Genomic DNA, 20,529 nt, shown 5'->3' with positions numbered 1-20,529 from the left:
TAAGCATTTAACCTTCTGTGCCACCCAAGGGCTCCTACTGACATGTAGTATGTCCAAAACCAAACCTCTGGTTTCCTATCCAAGTCTGCTCCTCTTACAACTCCTCCTGTTATCAGTAAATGGCAACCCCAAACTTCTGGATGCTCAGGTCAAAACATGGGGGTTCACGTAACCAAGTCTGACAATTGATTCCGAACTCACAGCTCCACCCTCCATACCTGCTCCTAAAATATGACACACACAGTGCCCATGGGAGAATAAGGGAGACGTGCTCTGTGGATAACAGTGTGCCACCTAAGGTAAAATAACAAGTGGTATGGTAAGAAGGAAACCAAAGTCTCAGAGAAACAACTAGTCAATGGAGTTAATAACATAAGCTATCTATCCTGAGACCAGAAGAACTAGATGGTGCCCGGTTACCACTGTTCACCGTTCTAATCAGGGCCACAATAGATGGACCCTGATAAAACGGAAGAAAAACACAGAACTCATATTCTTGAAAAGTCCAGACTTACTGACCCATTGGAGACTAGAGGACTCCCTGAGACTAACGCCCTGAGATACTCTTTAAACCTTGAACTGAAACAAGCCCGAGGTTACCTTTTAGCAAAACAACAGATTGGCACACAAAATAAAGGTTATTACCCATAAAAGGAGAAGCTCCATTATAAGACCATCCATATGAGAGCAAAAGGTCAATAATTACTCTAAAGCAAAGATGAGAAGATAATAAATGGTATGGGCCTCACCGTGCTGTTGATGCTGGCTAAGAGTTTCCCATTAAATTCCACCATAGAGTATACAGCTCCTTTTACTTCCTTTTCAGCCACAGTCTGTAGTTTTCCTGGGGAAACAAAAGATAACTCTGAGTCTCCATTATGAGCTCATGCTCCACCTAGTCGAATGAATTCTCTGGTTTCCCCTCTGGCTCTAATTCCTACCCCTTCACACCACTCATCTGAAAAGGAGGAAATAAAGAGTCATTATACGTTAGGGCCCATCACCACCTAAGAAAAAAGCCCAAAGGTAATGGGCAAAGATCCAGATGGTCTCCAAGATCTGCTTCCCACTCTGAAGCTGCAGATCTCTTACGATGAAGAGCTTCCAGCTGAGGACCAATTCCATCTCAGCCATCTGATCTGCGCTTTCTGGGCTGACAGCTAGTATTTAGAACCATCTTGGAAGCGGGAGATGAGAAAACATATAGAAACATGAACGCAAAGTGCGGATGCTGGAAAGAGAACTTAAAGGGCTGAGCAAGCAAGTGGAAAACCAATCTAGGATTCTCAACTCTTATTCTGACTACCAGATTCTCTTACCCATCATTCACCTCTTCCCCTTTTGTTCTGTCTTTCGAAGAGTAAAAAAGGGAGAAACACGAGCTAGATTTCATTTGTGCCTCTCTGTTCACTCACTCCAAAACTCAACCAGACCATCAACAGCTTGAAAAGGAACAGAATGTCTCTTCATAGCAATGAACCCAAGTTCTTTGGCTGCTTAACTGAGCTTTGAAACCAAAAATGGTATGCTTGCTTTCCCAGAATTTCATATCCCCCAGAAGCTGGACGCTGCCCACTTACCATCTGAATACTGAAAGACCACAATACGGCCCTGCTTGGGCTCCGCCTCTTCGGGATACACCATGGCTGTGCCCACAATGAAGTACGTGTTGGGGTCTTTGCCCAACTTGCAGGACACCAGGCTGAGCGCATACTCGTTTTGCAGAAACTGGTGGGCATGAAGTACTAGAAGGAGAGTGGTAGAGAGATGAGAGCTGCCTGATTACACCTCCTGCATCCCCATGCGCACGTAATCCTGTGGGTCTGTAAGGCCCACAGCTCAGCTCCGAGTTCAGGGGTCACAGGGCGTTGCCTCTTGCCACTCCTGTCTCCTAAGACTGTCTGTCCTTCACCAGCCTCCGCTGATGTGAAGACGCCCAACACAGTGGACTCACTGCCAGCTAGCAGAGGTCCCACCCCCTCCCTCTTCTCTTCCTAGGATGGTCTGCCACACTATCTGAGCTTGGAATGACCAGAGCCCAGAACACCTAGTTGAAGGAGGATGCAGATGACAATCACAGAAAAGCTCATGTGCACCTTCGAAGGTGTGCTGGTCAATGATAAGGAGGTTGTGCACCTCCACCTCTTCTCCGAAGGAGGTCTCGTGAGGAGCTGTGCTGCTGGAAAACAGCTTGCTGGAGCTGACGCTGCTGGACAGGGCCTGGCAACAGAGAGAATGCCCATCACTCTCGGGGGCTGAGAACATCAGTTCGAAGGGTCAGGTAGGAGCAGGGAACAGAGGCTGGAGTCTGAACCAGGAAAACTCTGCTAATGTTCGAGTTGAGCCTGAACAACAGAGCGCTTCAGGGAGGACATGTGAATCGAGGATAAGGATCAAAACTATGTACGGAATTGACGCTATCAGCCCAAGATATGATAAGAACCTAAGGGTCATTGAAGATCACCAAGACAGTGATGCCTCCAGTCAATCAAACAAAGCTGAAGAGAAACTAAGGTGCCTCATAAAATGACGGGCTCTACCCTTATCAGCAGGATGAGCAGGCGAGCACTTCAAAGAGAAAGAAAAAGTAAGGACCCTCTACTCTGGATTAAGGGAAGAGGTCCTATCACAGATCCCTGGGAGCAAGAAGGGCAGAGAACGCATGGAAAACACTGGTCAGCTAACACGGTCCTCGGGGCTGTACGTGTAGCTCTAGCCTGTCCTGTTATCACCCTCATCTTACAGATGAGAAAACTCAAGCTTAGACTTGCCCAAAATGACATAGCTAGTCTGTCAGACTCCAAATCCCATTCTCTTACCTACTATGCTACACTTCCCCCAACTACAAATGCTCACCTAGGGCCCAAATTGACGAAAAATGGAACTATTCATCCCGTGAGGCCACAGGGTAACAAAATCCCTAACCGCTACTCTTACTCCCAAACTCTTCTCACCCCTCTAATGCAGGCGCTAAATCCAGCCTATCGTCTGTTTTTGTAAATAAAGACTTACTGGAACACAGCCGTGCCCATTTTGTTTCTCTACTGTCTATGGCAGGGTTGAGTGGCTGTGACTGAGACCACCCAGCCTGCAAAGTTGAATATTTACTCTCTGACCCTTTATAGCGAGTTTGCCAGCACCACTCTACTGGCCTCTTTCTTTGTCTGCTGCCCTCACCTGGGTGCTGGCGCTTGGCCTCAGAGCAGTCGTGCCCCCACTCGTGTCTTGGACTTCGATCCGACTGGAGAGGACCCCGAAGCACTGGGACACTTCCTGATAGCAGATCTTCCTGCAGAACAAGTGTGGGACAACAGTGCCTCTCAGGAGAAGTCCACATCGCTCTCCCCCGACTCCCAGCTCCCCGCCCTCCGCTCCGCTCTGCAGACTCCCTGGCCTGGCCCTCACCTGGGAGACTCGTAGAGTGGGACCGTGCGGATGTGCAGCTTCTGGATTTCGTCAATGGTGCCGATGGTGAGGGTGCTGTTGTTGGCCAGGGCCAGGCTGGAAAGGAGGGTCTGGGTTTAGAATGAGTACACCCAGAGAAGGAAAGGAGTCTCCAAGGTAACTCCCCCATGAGGAGAAGCAAAACAAGGCGGAATTACACCTTCTTCCAGGCCAGTGGGTCTCAACCCTGACTCTATACTAAAAAGCATTCGAGGAGAGTTAAAAAATGCCGATACTTGGTCCCACTCCCAAGAGATTCTTATTTAAATTGGTCTGGGTAAGCCTAGGCTGAGATTTTTTTTTTTTAAAAGCTTTCCAACAACTAAGGTAATATATCAATGTGTGTGTAAGTTTTTGTATGAGAGACTGACTTGGATTGTAAACTTTCACTTAAAGCACAATAAAAAATAAAACTTTCCAACTAACGCTTATGTGCAGTCAAGATTTAGAATCTAGAACAGTGATTCTTAAACTACAGCGTGCACCTGAATCAGCTGGAGGGCTTGTTAAAACAGACTGCTCAGCCTCTCATCCCAGGGCCTCGGACCCAGCAGAGCTGGGGTGGGGCCGAAGAATTTGCCTTTCTAACGGGATCCCAGTATAGCTGTTGCTGCTGGCCTGGGGCCCACACTTTGAGAACCCCTGCTCCTGAGGAATGCATAATGATCTCTGAATGAGGGGTTCTGAAACTTGGCTAACCATCTGAATGACTCGAGAAGTTTCCTGAAAATATAGATTCTATGGCCCCACCCCAGACCTACTGAGTCAGAATCTGAGGATAAAAAAATCTGTATTTTTTAAAAAGCTTCCCAGCTGTGTCTAACAGGTAGCCAGCTTTGAGAGCCTCTGCTCTATACATCCCCCCTCAGTTACTGACTGCCTCTGACATCGGGAAGACTGGGGGCAGGGGCTGAGAGAAACATCTGATGCCCTCAGGCTCTTGCTGAATAAAGAGGAGGTTCGTTCACCTGTCAGGATAGCCATCTGAGTTGAGGGGACACATGTAGTTCACTTCTTTGAGGTTGACATTGGAGAAGACCAATTTGTGGTTGCTGCTGTAGATGACAGTGGGACGGTCAGAGCAAGCAAAGACGTTGGTGGTGGAAAGAGAACGGAAAGTCCTCAATACCGTGGGCTGGGTGCCCAGAGTCACCTTCTTACGGTCGCTCAACAAGCCTACAGAAAGAATGGCATCAGGAGGAGGAAGGAAACAGGACAAAGAGCTAGGTTGTGCCAGCTCAAAAGCCACACCCTGAGGCTAAGAACTCTGTGCAACTCTAATACTGTTTTCCAAAGAGCCCCTCACTCAAAGTGGTCTTCTCACCTGTCTCAATGTTGAGACCAAAGTAGAAAAGCGCCCCATCGCCCAAGGCACAGAGGAGGTAGTGGCTACTCTCAAAGGTGGTCATCAGGATGGAGCGAGGGATGATCTCTGTGAGGAAAAGCTACATTAAGTTCTTCTTCCACATTCCAAATCACATCCCAACCCAGGCCTCCAAAAGACACAGACCTCCACCCAGCATCTCCTTGTGCAGCAGTTCAAACGAGGGCAGTTTCAAGATACGAGCCGAGATGTCTGTCCAAAGCCCAATGGCACAAAGAGGGGACAGCCCGTTGCTGTCCCCTAGTGGGGTGATGTCCAAGCAGGCCACTTCATGTTCCATCTCTGTGTGGCTAAAAAGAGTAGAATATGGCAGAGGAGGGAATCCAAGGATCAAAGAGGTGCCAGGGAGAAAAAACCCAACAGTGACACACACCTGATCTGCCGGAGTTCCTGAGGATGGATCTGCAGGTAGTACAGGGCCCTTCCCACGGCCACCACGACTTGGCTGCTGTTGCAGGAGGCCACACTGACATTCTTGCCCTGAGGCTCCTTCCATTCACTGACCAGAGCTTTGGGTTCTTGGGAGACCAGCCTCACAGATGCTGATGTGATCTGCAGAAAGAAGGTCAGATGTCCCCACGTACCTGCAGGGATCTACTCAGGGGCGGGAGGGTGTACACACTGCCCTGTTTGAGCCCTGAAAGTAAGCTATGTAGGTCCTCTCCTGCCAAATATACTTTCCTCCAAAATCCTGGAATGATTAATTACTACAGATGTCATTTCTAGATAAACCCCTGGAAGAGAATGCCTTAAAGCAGCTTATGTATCGACGGCCAGAAAAAAAGGCTTACTTCCTTCTGAGTAAGGCTTGAAAAACACAACTGCATCCTGCAGGCAGGTATCAGCGGAGTAAGACCCTGCAACCACCAGTCAAGTCGTTTTTCTCAACCGAAACCTTGGACTTCTAAAATGTCAAAGTTCTTTACTGTGTACGAACCATTAAAATTACTTAAAATTCTTTAATAAAGATTACAAAATTATATTGTAATTGCTTTGTAATTTATTTTATCACTGAAAGAAAACAAAAAGCAAACTGATGACAAGGTAATTATTATTTGTCTTACCTACCAGGAATGAGTTTATACCCAAGGATGAAAACCCTTTAGTAATAGTTACGTGTGCTGGGCCCAGTCACCAGATCCAATGCCTTGGTACCTGGGCACCTCCAACGTTGGTCCACAGAGAACCTTCCCTCCAGTTTTCACCAAATCTACCACCACCTACTGGCTAAAGAGAAGACCAGGTGGATGAAAAGACGGAGACAATCCTCAGGCATTCAGGTGCTACATGGACCACTGGCACCACACTCACTCCGGTGAGGTGTGGAGGATGGACAAAAAGCTAAGAGCACCTAAGTTATTCCAAAGTCACAGAGACTGCCAGGGGGTAGGAGGGCGCTCAGAAATCAGACTCTTGTGGCCGACAAGTATCAAAAGGCTCTCTGCCCCTACACTGTAGGCAAATTTAAAATAAGCATCAGAATCAGAGATATGGTTATGGTAATTAATACACGGAAAGTGCTGCCAGTGGTCGTGTATGGTAGGAGGCAATATGACTAATTTTTTTTCTCCTTCATGCTTTTCAGTATTTTCTGAATTTTTACAAATAACCATGTATTACTGTTAAAATGAAGAAAAAAGATGTGTTTCAGAAGACATAATCAGTGATAAACAGGACCCAAAGCATATATATATACATACATACATATATACATATACGTAAGTTAAATGATCCCAATCTGTGAAAGAAAAAGTGAATAAATACAAAACGCATACACTCCAGAGAAAAAACTAGGTTAAAGAGGAATGACTCCCAAGAGCTGCTACTCCTGAGCAGCAGATTATCAGGTAATTCTAATTTTCTTTTTCCTAGAGTTTCTACCTAATTTTCAGAGCCATAAATAAAGTCTGGTGGAGCTGTGCAGCGCTCCAGGTCCAACAGGAGCCCCCGGAGCCTGCCCCGTCTCAGCTACTACCTGGATAAGCTGCTGCTGAGCCACATTGCCACAGAAGAACGTCTGCTGATCGTCCACGAAGCCCATCAGCTCGGTTTCTTCCACCTCCTCACCGTTTAACATGAGAACTCTGCAACAGAATGGAAGGTCAGGGTCAGTGGGCCAGCTCGCCCACCTCTCAACTTTCACACCAGCACCTGGAGCTCACACCACCCTGATCCTCACCTTGTCTGGCCCACAAAGGAGAGCACCAAAGTGTCATCAGTCTCCCGGTTAGGGTCAGACCGCAATGGCCACAAGCCTGTAACAAGGATCAAGGATTAAGATCCACACCACAGACACACCTGAGGGAGGGGCAGCTGACCACCAGGATAGCAGGGCTCCGGTGTCGGGACTACGAGTGGAAATTCCCACTCGGCCCCTTCCTGGCTTTACGATTCTGAAAAAGTTAGGTATTTTTAAAACTGTTCTGAGCCTGCTTATATTTTTTAATTTAAATTTTTAGTTGGATAATACGTTTCCATGATTTAATATCAAAATTTATTTTTAAAAAAGATACACCGAAGTCTCACTCCATACTCCTCCTTCTGACTCCTGCCCCCAACAGGTGATCGATAAGAATTTCTTGTTTATCTTTGCAATTTTTCTTTAAGGAAACAGGATAAACACTGTGTTACAAGTAAATACAAACATAAAATGTATTCTATTTCTTTCTTCCTTAGTAATAGATCCTGAAGCCCTTACTGGAACAGAATGGCTCCTTGTTTTCTATGCCTGCACAGTATTTGTGTAAATTCACTTAATTATCAATATTATGGATTATTAATTCATCCCACTGATGGACCCTTTCTTTCCCCCCCAGTATTTTGCTACAACATGCAATGTCACAGCGAATAACCTTGTATTTATGCCATTTTACACACATGAGGGTATGTGGGGTAGATGCCCAGAACTGGAATTGCTGGATAAATCACTAAACACGGCTGTAGTTTTGAGAGATACTGCTGAATTCCCTCCTGGATAGGATGCACGAGCCTGCTTATTTGTTCACACCATTATGTGTTGCCATGCTCTAGGATTTGAGCCAATCTAATAGTGAATGATATCTCCATTTAGTTTTTACTTGCATTTCTCTGATCACAAGCGAGGCCTAAGCTTCTCTTCATGTATTCTGGGGCCATTTACGTATCTCTGTCTGTTATCTGCCCACTCACGTCCTTTGCCAATCTGCGGACAGAAAACTTGTTCATCTTCTTTCTAGGAATTTTTTTTTAAATAATTAGGGCAATTAGGCCTTTGTCTAAAAGAGAAGTACAAATATTTTTTATCTGTCCTGTCATTTTTTTCTGACTTGTGTTATCTGCCATGCAGGAGTGCTATACTTTCAGGCAGCTGAATTTATCAATCTTTATTTTTGGCTTTTGTATTCCTAATCATAGTTAAAAAGATCTTCTTCTCTAAGCCAAAGTTATAAAGGAATTCAGCTTTTTCTTCCAGGTTATGTACAGCTCCATTTTTTACATTTAAATCTTTGATCCATTTGGATTCTAACAATGCACGTATTCTGCGGTATGGATCCAATCTTATTTTTTCCAAATGGCTACCATTATCCCAATACCATTTATTAAAAAGGCCCATCTTTATCTCACTGAATTGAGATGCCACTTCTGCCACACTAAATTCCCACATGTAACTGGGTCTATTTCTGAGCTTGCCCAGTGGACTGTGCCTGTTCATGCTCTAATACCACACTCTTAAATACCTGGTAGGCTAGTCTCTCATGACCCTTTTTAACTTTTCCCGACCATTCTTGCTTCTTCCTTTTTCCATTTGGACTCCGTCTCATCTAAAACCCAAAAAAAACCCAGTGCCGTCCAGTCGATTCCAACTCATAGAGACCCTATAGGACAGAGTAGAACTGCCCCATAGTTTCCAAGGAGCGCCTGGTGGATTCGAACTGCCGACCCTTTGGCTAGCAGCCATAGCACTTAACCACTATGCCACCAGGGTTTCCCTGTCTCATCTAGACCAAGGGAAAAACTTATTGGTATTTCTACTGTTATACACTAAATGTAAAAATAAGTCAGAGAGAATACGTTTATAATGGTGATTTGAAAGACCTTGCTATATGCGTGTGTGTGTGTATGCGTGTGTGTGTGTGTGTGTGTGTTTTAATCAATCTATTCTTCCAGTTCTTCAGGAGTATTTTTTAAAGTATTCCTTACATAGGTTTTGCACGTCTTGTTCAATTTACTCCTTGTTATTTTATGTTTTTGTTACCATTATAAATTGCCTTTTTCTCCACTGTACCTTTTGACAGTATTTATGCGAAAACTATTCATTTCTATACATTAATTTTATATTCTGCTTAATGAATTCTCTCGTTTTTAGCTTCCAGTTGATTCTCTTGAGTTCTGTAGCTCTACAATCTTTTCCTTTCTCAATCTCACACCTCCTTCATCTTTTCATATCCTTTTTGATTTGTATTCCGAGTTACTTTGTTTAGATGTTCTCCTATATACAACTTTGGGTTTATTTTATCGTTCAATCTGGTCATCTTTTTCTTATTATAGGTGAGTTAGACCCATTGACAATAACTGATACGACAGATATTTGTTATCAGTTCAGTCACATTTATTTTAGATTATATTTACCATTCATGTAGTGTAAAAAAATCTTCCACTGCATCGTCTTTCTTTGGTCTTTATTATTACAGTTCTTCAGGAATTCTGGAAGATTTGTATTACTCTCAAAGTTCCCTCAGTCCCCCTTCTTTAGGAATTCTATCAGTTCCCCTATAAACAACGTTACATTGAACATGCAATCTTTTCCTTCCCCACTCCTCTCCTCCACTAAACAACGGTAGCCAGTGGTATTCTTCTTTAAGTTTACTTTTGTACTTTTTAAAATATATTACAAGTTTCTACCACTTGACTCGTCTTTATGACTTTTTTTTAATTCCTCATTTGATCTGCTTTTTTCTAACTCTCAACAGAGTGCCTTCATAACATGTAACAATGTTAAAGGCCAGGGTCACTCAAATAAAACCTGCGCCCCACTTCTAGCAGAAGGGTACCTTTGATGCCCGGCAAGTCAATGCTGGCATGCTCGTGGATTCCTATTCCATTCCGGATGATCCGCAAGGAACCTTCCTTGAAAGCCCCAGAGCACGTGACCAGCTGCAAATAGAGAAAAGGTATCTAAATAACCCCGCAAGACATGGGGGCCACTGGACTGATGCCCACAAAGTGAACAAGCTGTACCTAAACCCAAGGACCCTCACTACAGAATTAGGTTCAATGCAGACTTAGCAGCAGCAAAAGCTCCTACCATTGCTCCGTGCAAGCCTGCTTAGATCCCTGGAACTCTAGCTTAATGGAAAGAGTACAGGATCTGGCATCAGACACACCCACTGTTTATTAGGTGTGTGGCCTTAGACAAGTTACTGAGTCTTTTACAACCCTCAGTTTCCTCACTTGTGAAACGGCCAAGAATCTCTGTCTAACAGGCTGCTTATAAGACTACAGATAATGTCTACAAAGTGCCCGGCAGACCAAGATAGGCACTCAATAAACGGTAGGGTATCCTCGCATGACTGGGATTACTGCGTGAGGCTCTTACAAGTATCTTCAGTGTGTACTTCCCATTCCAGATAAGCAAAGCTAGGTGGACACAGTCTGAGTGGGCAGACTGACTATCCATTCCCAAGATGTCCCCCTTACCTGTCCCTGCCCCTGCCTCTCCAGGTCCACCACACACATGTCCACGATAGGTCCTAAATTGGTAAAGGTTTCCATGGCCACTACATAGGAGCCTTGCTCGTTACTGTCAACATTGAGCTACAAAGAAAGAACAATGTTAGTCCTGGAATTCCCCAACAGACACCACCCCCCAACCCCCCGCAAAGAGGTAGTTATCACCCAAAAGAAACTCTTGATCTTTCTAGTTCTGCCCTTCTTGTGGACCACTGGGTGCTCCTAGAAGGAGACTGTTGACTAAGGAACACAGCTGTCCTACAGGTAGCATATTAACTAGACCAGAGATTAGTAACCTAGTGTCCCTAGCAGTGGATTTTTAAAAATTAATGTAAAATGTGTGTGTGCATTTTTCTGCAGAGTCCAAGATGATCATATTTTAGAAGGGATCCAGTACATCAGGTTACGACCTATCTGAGGATAGGACCTGGGTCTTGTTCACCATTTTATTCACAGCACCTAGCACCTTGCCTGATACCTTGGTTGAATGAACCTTTAGGACAAAGAGCTAACCGGGGCAGGATGTTAAATCAACCAAGCGGAAAGCTGGATGGTAGAGATGCAGATGAACTGGGGAAATTCTGAGAAGCAGCAAACATAGGAGAAATCTGATGAAGCCCCAGCAGTGGAGACAGAAAGAAAAAACTTCTTACCTTCACAAGCTGGGAGTCACCAAGGCGAGACCCGACAAACACAACACCGTTGTCAAGGTATGTCAAACATTCAGCAATTGAAGTCTGGAAGAAAGGCAACAGTGTAGGAGAAATCAGAATGGACTCCACGTGGGATCCAGATACAGGTCTACCCGCCTCGCAGACACCTGCTGAGAAAACTCACAGCTGCAGCCAACATTCAAGATACAGTTCTCCATGTCAAATCCCCAGGTCCCACTAAACAAAATGTTCCTAAATCTCAGAAGTTTGGTACTCTCCATTTAAAACATCCCCCCGCTCAGAAAAAGCTATAATTTATCTTGCAAGTGCTTGCTCCAAATGACAGTTTTAATCCAACAATTCCAGTCTGCACGCACAAAACAATTTTAGATACCTTCAAAATTCACTGCACAAGTCTTCGTGACGTTTTGGACCCTCCTCCCAGAACTGAATGCCAGCATTTTGAATTCTAGACTGCATCCCTTCCTGCTTCCCTTCCTTTTTTTTTTTTTATGACTGAGGTAGTGCCCAGCTGCCCGCGAGATCCTCCTACATCTAACTACTTCAAAAATCAACTTTCACAGCAAGACTGACAGGGTTTACTGCCAGGTGTTAAAGTACTTTTAGAAAGTAATATAATCCCCAGAGGTGCAACGTGGGGCCACACGTCTGCGGTCATTAGGCACCTGTGAGAGTGTGGCAGAGGAGTAAGGGCATGCCCTACCTCTCCGAGGAGTTCCACACGGAGATCCTTCAGGCTGACAGTGCCGTCCATCTGTTCCTCCTTCTCCAGAAGCAGCATAAAGAGCCGTCCTTCCATGTCTCCCAACAGATAGCGTGAACCATTAGGGTCCACTCGATTGTGGCACACAATTGTGCTTTGCTGCCAACAGGGAGGGAAGAGTCCTTAGAGAGGAAGCTTCTTCCACGATCAAAGGACAAAGCCTACCAGATCACTCCAGCCACTTGACCAGCCAGAACCAAAAAAGCCCAGAAATCCGCTCAGCGAACATTATATGTGTGATAGAAAATTAAAAGCTTTTTAAAGACAGTTTTCTGAGGAGCTCAATATACCTGAAGTGTTTATTCAAACATTTTACTGTACAATAAAAATATAAAGATGTAGAGTGGAAAGCACCCACTGGACTAAATGTTACCAGATTTCGTTATTTAGCGTCAAAACAATTAACATCTAGGGTTTGATTCTATGCGTAATTTCTTAAAAGTCTAGATACTTGTATCATTTTACTTTATATGACTTAAACCTTAAAACATCACATTCTGTAATTTGCAACATTTTTCCCTTCTTATGATTTATTTTAAAATTGCCCAGTCAATGACCATCTATTATTTCTTAGTTAGCAAACAAGCACTTCGTGAGCAGAAGCCAGGCTCATCTCCCTTTGTACTGCCAATGACCAACACAGTATCTTATATGCGCGGCGAACAGTGTGACAGATAGCTATGAATCTCCTTTTGACAAATGGAGAAAAGCGAAGCAGCAGAGTAAGAACAAAGGAAGAAAACATGGAAGGAAAAAAAGAGGAAAGAATGCTGCTCACCTTGATGATAGGAGGGGCGATGGCCAGGTACTTGTCACCGTTGTGATAGGTGATCGATTCCTGTCCAATGATGATAGCCCCTCCGAAGGGCTCTGGGACTGCAGGAGAGAGACGGCAGCATTAGAATGCTCAGCATCTGGGAGGCAGCAAGGACACTGGCCCGGTGATCCCTGAGGCAAGCTTCAAGGTAATCATTATTTTTTAAAACAACACATCAAAGCTCAGAAAAGGGAATCTACTTTTCCTGGATTCCTATCTTTGAAATTTTCGACTGGCCGTTATGTAATCCTGGGAATTTTTTTTTATTGCCATTCTTTTGGTGTTTCAGCATTCCTGGGAGTAGAGAGACTACCTAATGGTCTTCCACGTGCCTTCTCCCCATTTTCTCTCCTTTCTAGCTATAAGCTTTTACTCTACTCTGGTTCCATGGCTTAATTTTGCCCCCCCACCCCGCCCCCCCAAATTATCAGGGCCACCATTCAGAGGCGCCAGTTTGTTCTCAAGAGTTTTAAAACCTCTACTTGGTGAGACAGACAATAGAATGTCAGGGGAAGAGTGTAGGACAAGCCGTGAAAAGGCCTGGATTCTAGGCCAGGCTTTGTCCATTAGGTAGAAGCCAGGACAAGTCCCTCTCTCTGGCCCTGTTTCCTCATCAATGAAATAAGCGAGTCAGATTAGATGAGCTCTATTGCTCTTTCAGTTTTTAAATGTTGTTAGCTGCCGATGAGTCAGCCCCTGGCTCATGGCAACCCTGCGTGTGGCAGAGTAGAACTGTCCCATAGGGTCTTCTTGGCTGTCATCTTTACAGAAGCAGTTTGCCAGGCCTTTCGTCCATGGAGCCCGCTTTAAGTTAGCAGCTGACTGCAAACTGCCTGAGCCACCAGGGCTCCTTCTTAAATGTTATGCGCAACAATAAAACAATGAAACTAATTTCCATGTGCCACTCTGCAAGTCAATCCCAGGGTTTTACAGTCAACTCCCATCCCAAATAAAAGCAAGCTACACTTCTTGGGGGAAGTAATAACAGAAAATTCTAAAGATAGAAAATAGAAAAAGAAAGGAAAAACAAAGCACATTTAGGGAGGGGGAACACAAGAAGTACTGAATAATATGTCTTGACACTGAGAAGAGGAGAAAAGAAGAGAAAAGGAACAAGAACAGGGAACTGGCAGAGAGCTGGGGGAGGCAAGGATCCTAAAACCCCTACCAACCTGCGATCACCATGGAAGCTTCAGCCTCTACGTTTTCCTGTTTCCAAGGGCCCTTATTGAACTCCTTCTCTCGGAGAGACACCTCATAGGTTTTCACGTGCCGCCCCTGAGGGTCCTGGTTGGGAAAGATGGAATAGTTAGTCCTCAGGAAAGGTGAACCTTGGGCTAGAGAGGGTCCTGAAAGGGACCAGCCGACATCTGACAATCAGGGTCTCTTAGGCATGCCAGTCATGTTGGCCTTCCCACCTGATCCATCAGGACACTGATGCCACAGTTGAGCCTCTGACTGGTTTCTAGGTGGAGTGCTGGCATCTGAGGCCTGCTGGTTCTCACAACACAACCAGCCAGGAGAGGTTTAAGGAATTAGAAAAACGAATATGTCACATTGCCCTAAGCACTATAATAAATATAAAACACATATATATATATACACATATAAGCAAAAAAGCTAGGGGAGAAAAAGCAAACACACTGAGAAGCTAAATATCTCTAAGAAGCTAAAAAAAATAGTTCTACACAATTCTTACAGGCATGCTGATGGGGCAATAATTGGAAGAGCAGAACATACTGTCCTTAAAGTTGGTCAAAACCTCCAGTCCTGCTATTGTGAACACCACCATCCCCTCCTTTTCCTGAAACATGACTCACGTCAGTCATGGGGCTGCCAAAGTCACCTTTAAGAGGCTACAGGGCAGGAACGGGGAGAAGGGTATATTCAGCCAGCGGCGGATGGCTTTAACAAAGGCCGGACCAGATTCTAAGAGGGTTTGTGGAAGGAATTCAACACTAGGCTTCAGGGCAGGAACCACGTCTTAAACACTGTTACCCCTGAAGCACTCAGTATCCTTCACATTTCTCAAACTGAATTTTTGGCATAAAAAGGAGACAAAGTAATTCTTAGGTGATGGAAAGATTTCCCCATCAATAACTAGGGGACTCAACTTGACAAAAAGTTCAAGCTAGCATTTGGATTCTGGCCTCTGAGACACGCAGAGAAAAATTCACAATTGGCAGCTCTGGGGCTGGAAATACACAGTCATTCTTCAAAAACCAACATCATCATTTTCATGATCTGATACTGATTAAATCGAAGAAGGGAGAGAAATTCTAAGTTTTTACCACAGTTCTGATAATGAATGCAATATAAACAAGATTAAACAAAATCTCCTAACCTAGTTTCCAACCTTACTCAACTGAACTTTATTCCAACCAGCCTCAGAACTATAGCACTTACGATGACACTGAGAAATACACAAAAATGCGTCACTATTTCCAACACATACACGGAAACGTTAAAGCGCCCACATGTATGACATTGAACTAGGCTCTCATTTCCTTCCATCGTTTATTCAACCACATGCAAGTAAAATGACCTCACGCTGCATGGCCCTTTGTTAAAATGTGGAGATTCTACCAAGATACAGGCATGTTAGTCTGATACTCCCCAGCTCCGCTCCCTGAGCAGGTCTGGCCCAGAGAACAGCTGCCCGGGATCAGCTCTGCTAAGGTTTTAAGCCCAGACTAAAATAGAAGTCAAGAGCCAGCAAGTCATGGCTCCTCAGAAAGTTATAAACATAGAATTACCATGTTGTTGTTAGGTGCCGTCGAGTTGGTTCTGACTCATAGAGACCCTATAGGACAGAGCAGAACTGCCCCACAGAGTTTCCAAGGAGCAGCTGGTAGATTTGAACTGCCAACTTATGCCACCAGGGCTCCCAGAATTACCACAGGACCCAGCAATTCCACTCCTAGGTATATACCCAAAAGACCTGTAAGCAGGGATGCGAACAGAGACTTGAACACCAGTGTTCACTGAAGCATTATTCACAATAGCCAAAAGGCAGAAACAACCCAAATGTCCATCAACAGATGAATGGATACACAAACGTGGTATATACACATGATGACTCAGCCATAAAGAGAAGTGAAGCTCGGATTCGTGCTACAACGTGGATGAACCTTGAAAACACTATGCTTAGTGAAATAATTCAGACACAAAAGGACAAATACTGCATGATCCCACTTCCATGAAATACCAAGAACAGGCAAATGTATGGAGACCAAATTTGCTGGTGGTTACTAGAGGCATTAGGAAAGGGGAAAGAAAAAGTTATTGCTTAAGGGGCTCTGAGTTTCTGTTGGGGTGATGAAAAAACATGGAAATGGACAGTGGTGACGGTTGCACAACATGGTGAATATAATTAATGCCACTGAACGGTATACATAAAAAACGTTAAAATACCAAATGTTTGGTTATATATAATTTTATCACAATTTTTAAAACAATAACAACAACAAAAAACTCAGCAAGTCACTAGAAAGTTGGTGCTGGATGAAATGTAAATCTCCTTTTAAAGATGCAAAGAAAGCATCACCAAGACATTTACTCTGTGCTTCTACAGGCAGTTTTCAGATCATTTCTCCATAAGTGGTTTTTTTTTTTTTTAAAACTCTGCTAAAATATATACAACATAAAATCTGCCATTTTAACCATTTTTAAATATGCAATTAGTGGCATCAATTACGTTTACAATATTGGGTAATCTTCACCACCTATAGTTAAGTTTTAATAATCCTCTAATACACCAGTACGAAACTCAAAGTATAAACTGGGTCACCCTATAAAATCTCCAGCGCCCACAACCAGAGTGTAATCTCAGGATTACAACCTGCTATAAACCCTAGAGAGCTTCTTGCCTCCACGATATGTACTACTACACTCAAAAGGCAACCAAACTCTGACCCATATCGTTTACGTCATTCAAAACATTTCAAGGCAAATACATCTTAACGCTTTTGCCTACTGCCAAATCTAGACACCCTGATGAGCAAAAACCAACCCCCACTACGCCAAACCAAATCGTTCACAGCCTCCTCTCCTCCGGATCCAGTACCTGGTAGACAAAGCAGATGGTAGGGGCTTGGCAACCGTATAGAAACTTGACGTCGATGACATGCAGCTCCTCCAGGCGGATGTTAAAGGCCTTGAGCTCTTTATTGTCCCGGTCGAGTGGAATAACCTTGAAAAGGCCATCATAGAGTCGCAGACCAATCATCCGGCACTCAGGGTCAATGATGCCGATAATGCCGGTCTCTGAGGGGCGGCCAATCCGGTCCTGAGAGGTAAAACTGGGATTAGGGAGGAACCTGAACACCCGCAGAGTAAGGGGGGACACTGGGCACCACTTTCCCAGGAGCTTTAGTCCTGTATCATCTAAATCCCACCATTTCAGGATACAGAGTGAGGCTGTGGCATCTAATTGACATGCCAGGGAGCCCAAATATTAGTTCATACTTTTTTTGCAAAACCATGAATCTCAATTATTTCCGGGTTCCTTGAACTAAAACTAAAGAGATCCTTTTCATATAAGTTCAAATACTCAAATCCTTAGTATTTTCTCCTACCATATAAAGGGCTACCTGGTGAACTCTCATTAGCCCAAAGCAGCCACCTCACCTGGACATTGCCATGGGCTCGTGTAATGATGTCAATGCTCTCACCACTCTGCTTATATTCCAGGATGCAGGCGTTGTACTTAGCTGTCAGGATAAACAGCAGGTCCTTGCTCTCCCCCTGGAAACCAACATTATGCTATCAACAGAGGTCCTTTTTAAAACAGGAACACCTGTCTAGCCTTTACGCAACATTCTTTAAGCTTGCCAGAACTTTTCACATTGTTCTCTCCCCACTGAGAAAATCCTCAGTTGCATACATGGTGACTATGTAACTGACATAGTTGTTGTCAGGTGCTGTGCAGTACATTTGGACTCACAGCGGACCGAGATGACAAAGCAGAACTGCCCCGTAGGGTTTTATAGGCTGTAATCTTCACAGAAGCCCCCTAGCTCCACTGAATGGGTTCTAGCCATCAGTCTTTCCACAAGCAGCAGAGTGTTTCCCTGTTGCACCACCAGGGCTCCCGTGACACAAACTAAGTACACACATACCCTAAAGGTACATCCAAAAAGCTGGAACTGAAAAGGATAAGCATCTAGTCCTCTCTTTAATGATTCTCCATCTCCCTGCTCTATGTACAAAGTCTTCATCTATTTCCATCTCAAATCAGTCTTAATCATACTATTCAAATTCTGACAGTTGAATACAATGCCTGCTCTAATTCTCTCCATCAGTATTGGAGAAAGAAAAAAAAAAGAAGTGGGAATAACAATGGAAGCTAAAATGGATCTACAAAGTCTTACTCACTTAACATAGACCCCAAAAAGTATTTTGTTCAAAGAACTATAATTAAAGCTTTCAACTCGTTGCTTTCTTGTCCAATTCAGTTAAGCCACTGTGAAGCAATGCAGTGGCTACTTGAATGAAAATATTTTAACTACAGTGATAATACTGACAACAATTCTTAACAGTAACTGTGAGTGCTTGCCATGTGCTAAGCCCTATGCTATTGTTTCATGTAATCTTTACAACAACCCAGGGGATTGGATACTATTATGCCCACTTGGCAGATGGAGAAAATGAGGCTCTGAAAGACATCCAAAGTCAAGGAATTAATAAGGAATGATGCCAGGACCGCCCTACTCTAGTCTACCCTCTGACTCACTAAGCAATATGGCAATACACATTTCGAACTGCTTTACTTTCACCTTTCCAAAGAAGTCAACTTGACAAAGTTTTCCCCGGTGAATCTCTCCTTCTACTTCTAGGGAACTCGTTCAAGATTATAAATTGGAATCTGCCATTCAAAGGCAGATGAGAATTTCTTTCCTTAGTCTTTTCCCATCCATCCCCAGCAATGACACAGAACAACGGAAAACAATCTACACCCAACAGTCTTCCCTTTGTTGCTGGGCCCAACCCAGAACACTTACCTTGGGCCTGAAAAGCTCCATGACAGCAATCTTCCCATACATGCCCACCTCCTTGACTGGCCGAAGCCCCTCGGCAGTGACCACATAGATCTCTAATCTTGTGTTTTTGGCAATCAGCAGGTTCAGGTCTTCAGCTGAAGTGAAGTGTCCTGAAAGAACAGATTCCTCTAACCTTTGAAGCCAGGAAAAGGGCCTCCCCAGCAGTGTCTAAATAATCCTCTCACTTTTTGCCTAAATACCTCCAGAATTCTCATTTGCTCGTTTCTCCAGCTCCCTCCATTCACTCCCTTTCTTACCCAACCCAGCACCAGAAAGAGTCTCACTTCATACATTCAACAAGGCCACCTCTCTCATCAGACTAATAAAACTGCATGTTCTTCAACTGACAAATGCCTGTGAAAACCCTTCGGTTGGCTCTGTCCCTCGAATTTCACTTTTCCTATGACAGTGGCAGACTTGTCCTCCAATTAGCCAATGCTGAAGGAAGTGTCCATCTCTTCCAGTGGTCATTTCAAGTTTACCAAACAGGTCAGGTTTTCATGTGAAGAAAATCCCCAGAGCTTTGTATTAAAACATTGTTCTGCCCACAGCCCTTGCACTTCCAGCAATCTACCAATCATCCCATCTGTGCCTCCAACTCTCCAAACAAAATAGCTTGGTTTTGGAAACACGGCTAAGATTTACATAAACATAAAAGTATGTTGCTGTTGTTACTTGCTGCCAAGTTGGTTCCGACTCATAGCGACCCTGTAAGACAGAGTAGAACTGCCCCCATTGGGCTTCAAAGGAGCAGCTGGTGGATTCAAACTGCTGACCTTTTGGTTGGCAACCAAATTCTTAACCACTGGAAACGTGACTGGGATTTACATAAACATACAATTCTAGGTCTGCATATTACACTGGGAATTTAGGTTTGGGATGATGTTCCCAGGTTGCGGACATGGCTGGACTTCTGTGTCCTTAAGGAGTCATTAAGGCAAACGCAGCATTGGAAGGAGCCTTCAAAATTCCCTTCTCCGGGAGCACCCTCCTGTAAACAACAGCCCCAGGCAAAGGTGTGAGCTTCTCCCTAGCAGGATGAGTGTGGACATTTCTCACATTCCTCCACCTCATGCGTCCCCCACATGAAAACCCCCCGATCCAAAAAACCGCCATCACCACTACCCCTTCCTCCGACTACACGAGGCCCATCTCGGTGGCCAAGCAACACCGCACAATCAACTCCCACTTCCCTCTGTCCTGCTAGGTCCGTTCCTGTCCTCGGGGCCAAGTGACCTCTCGGAACGAAAAGGGACCCTCAAGCACAGCTTTTACTGCCCAAAAGGCGGGTGTGGAAACAGTTTCTTCGGAAGTCGGAGGGCCGGGGAAGGTTGCTCGGCCGCCAGCGCCTTCCATTCCCCGGACCCGATCCTGCCCGGCCGCCCCCGAGGCCGCGGGCCTCCCTGGGCCTCGGCTCCCCCAGCCCCCTCCCTCGCCGGGGTCTCCGGCCCTGGCAGCCGTACCGGTCACGCAGCCGTTCACGGCAGTGGGCTTCTGTGCCGTTACCACGTAGTTGTACGACATGTCGAGGCCTGGGGCGGCCCGTCGGGACGCGAGTGCAACGACAGAGAGATGGACTCGTCCAAAGACACAGGAGGCCCCCGCCCGCGCGCAGCGATCTCCACTGCCGCTGCCTCCGCCCCAGAGACACGTTGCAGGCCAGAGCGGCCGGGGCGCGAGGCATCACGGGACGGCCT

The 20,529-nt window shown here is 45.0% G+C and overlaps 1 protein-coding gene across 1 annotated transcript in view; it reads right to left on the bottom strand.

The window, feature by feature from the left end:
- DDB1 (damage specific DNA binding protein 1) overlaps positions 1-20,521 on the bottom strand; it is a 28,220-nt gene extending 7,699 nt beyond the window's left edge. The window contains exons 1-21 of the mRNA XM_003419368.4: positions 20,296-20,521; positions 18,794-18,942; positions 17,421-17,537; positions 16,858-17,079; positions 13,964-14,078; positions 12,753-12,850; positions 11,915-12,073; positions 11,191-11,274; positions 10,505-10,621; positions 9,859-9,961; positions 7,008-7,083; positions 6,804-6,912; positions 5,202-5,380; positions 4,955-5,118; positions 4,769-4,876; positions 4,413-4,620; positions 3,406-3,501; positions 3,178-3,289; positions 2,097-2,220; positions 1,581-1,745; positions 750-844 (exon numbers count right to left, since the gene is read on the bottom strand). Of these exons, the coding sequence (XP_003419416.1) occupies positions 750-844; positions 1,581-1,745; positions 2,097-2,220; positions 3,178-3,289; positions 3,406-3,501; positions 4,413-4,620; positions 4,769-4,876; positions 4,955-5,118; positions 5,202-5,380; positions 6,804-6,912; positions 7,008-7,083; positions 9,859-9,961; positions 10,505-10,621; positions 11,191-11,274; positions 11,915-12,073; positions 12,753-12,850; positions 13,964-14,078; positions 16,858-17,079; positions 17,421-17,537; positions 18,794-18,942; positions 20,296-20,356 (2,661 nt within the window). The 5' untranslated portion in view covers positions 20,357-20,521. The remainder of the gene's footprint in view (positions 1-749; positions 845-1,580; positions 1,746-2,096; positions 2,221-3,177; positions 3,290-3,405; positions 3,502-4,412; positions 4,621-4,768; positions 4,877-4,954; positions 5,119-5,201; positions 5,381-6,803; positions 6,913-7,007; positions 7,084-9,858; positions 9,962-10,504; positions 10,622-11,190; positions 11,275-11,914; positions 12,074-12,752; positions 12,851-13,963; positions 14,079-16,857; positions 17,080-17,420; positions 17,538-18,793; positions 18,943-20,295) is intronic.
- Positions 20,522-20,529: the final 8 nt, after the last annotated feature.

Source organism: Loxodonta africana, chromosome 7 (genome assembly GCF_030014295.1).
Source record: "Loxodonta africana isolate mLoxAfr1 chromosome 7, mLoxAfr1.hap2, whole genome shotgun sequence".
NCBI classification, from domain to species: Eukaryota; Metazoa; Chordata; class Mammalia; order Proboscidea; family Elephantidae; genus Loxodonta; species Loxodonta africana.
Note: the sequence above shows the minus strand (reverse complement) of the source record. Positions and strands in the feature narration are given on the sequence as shown.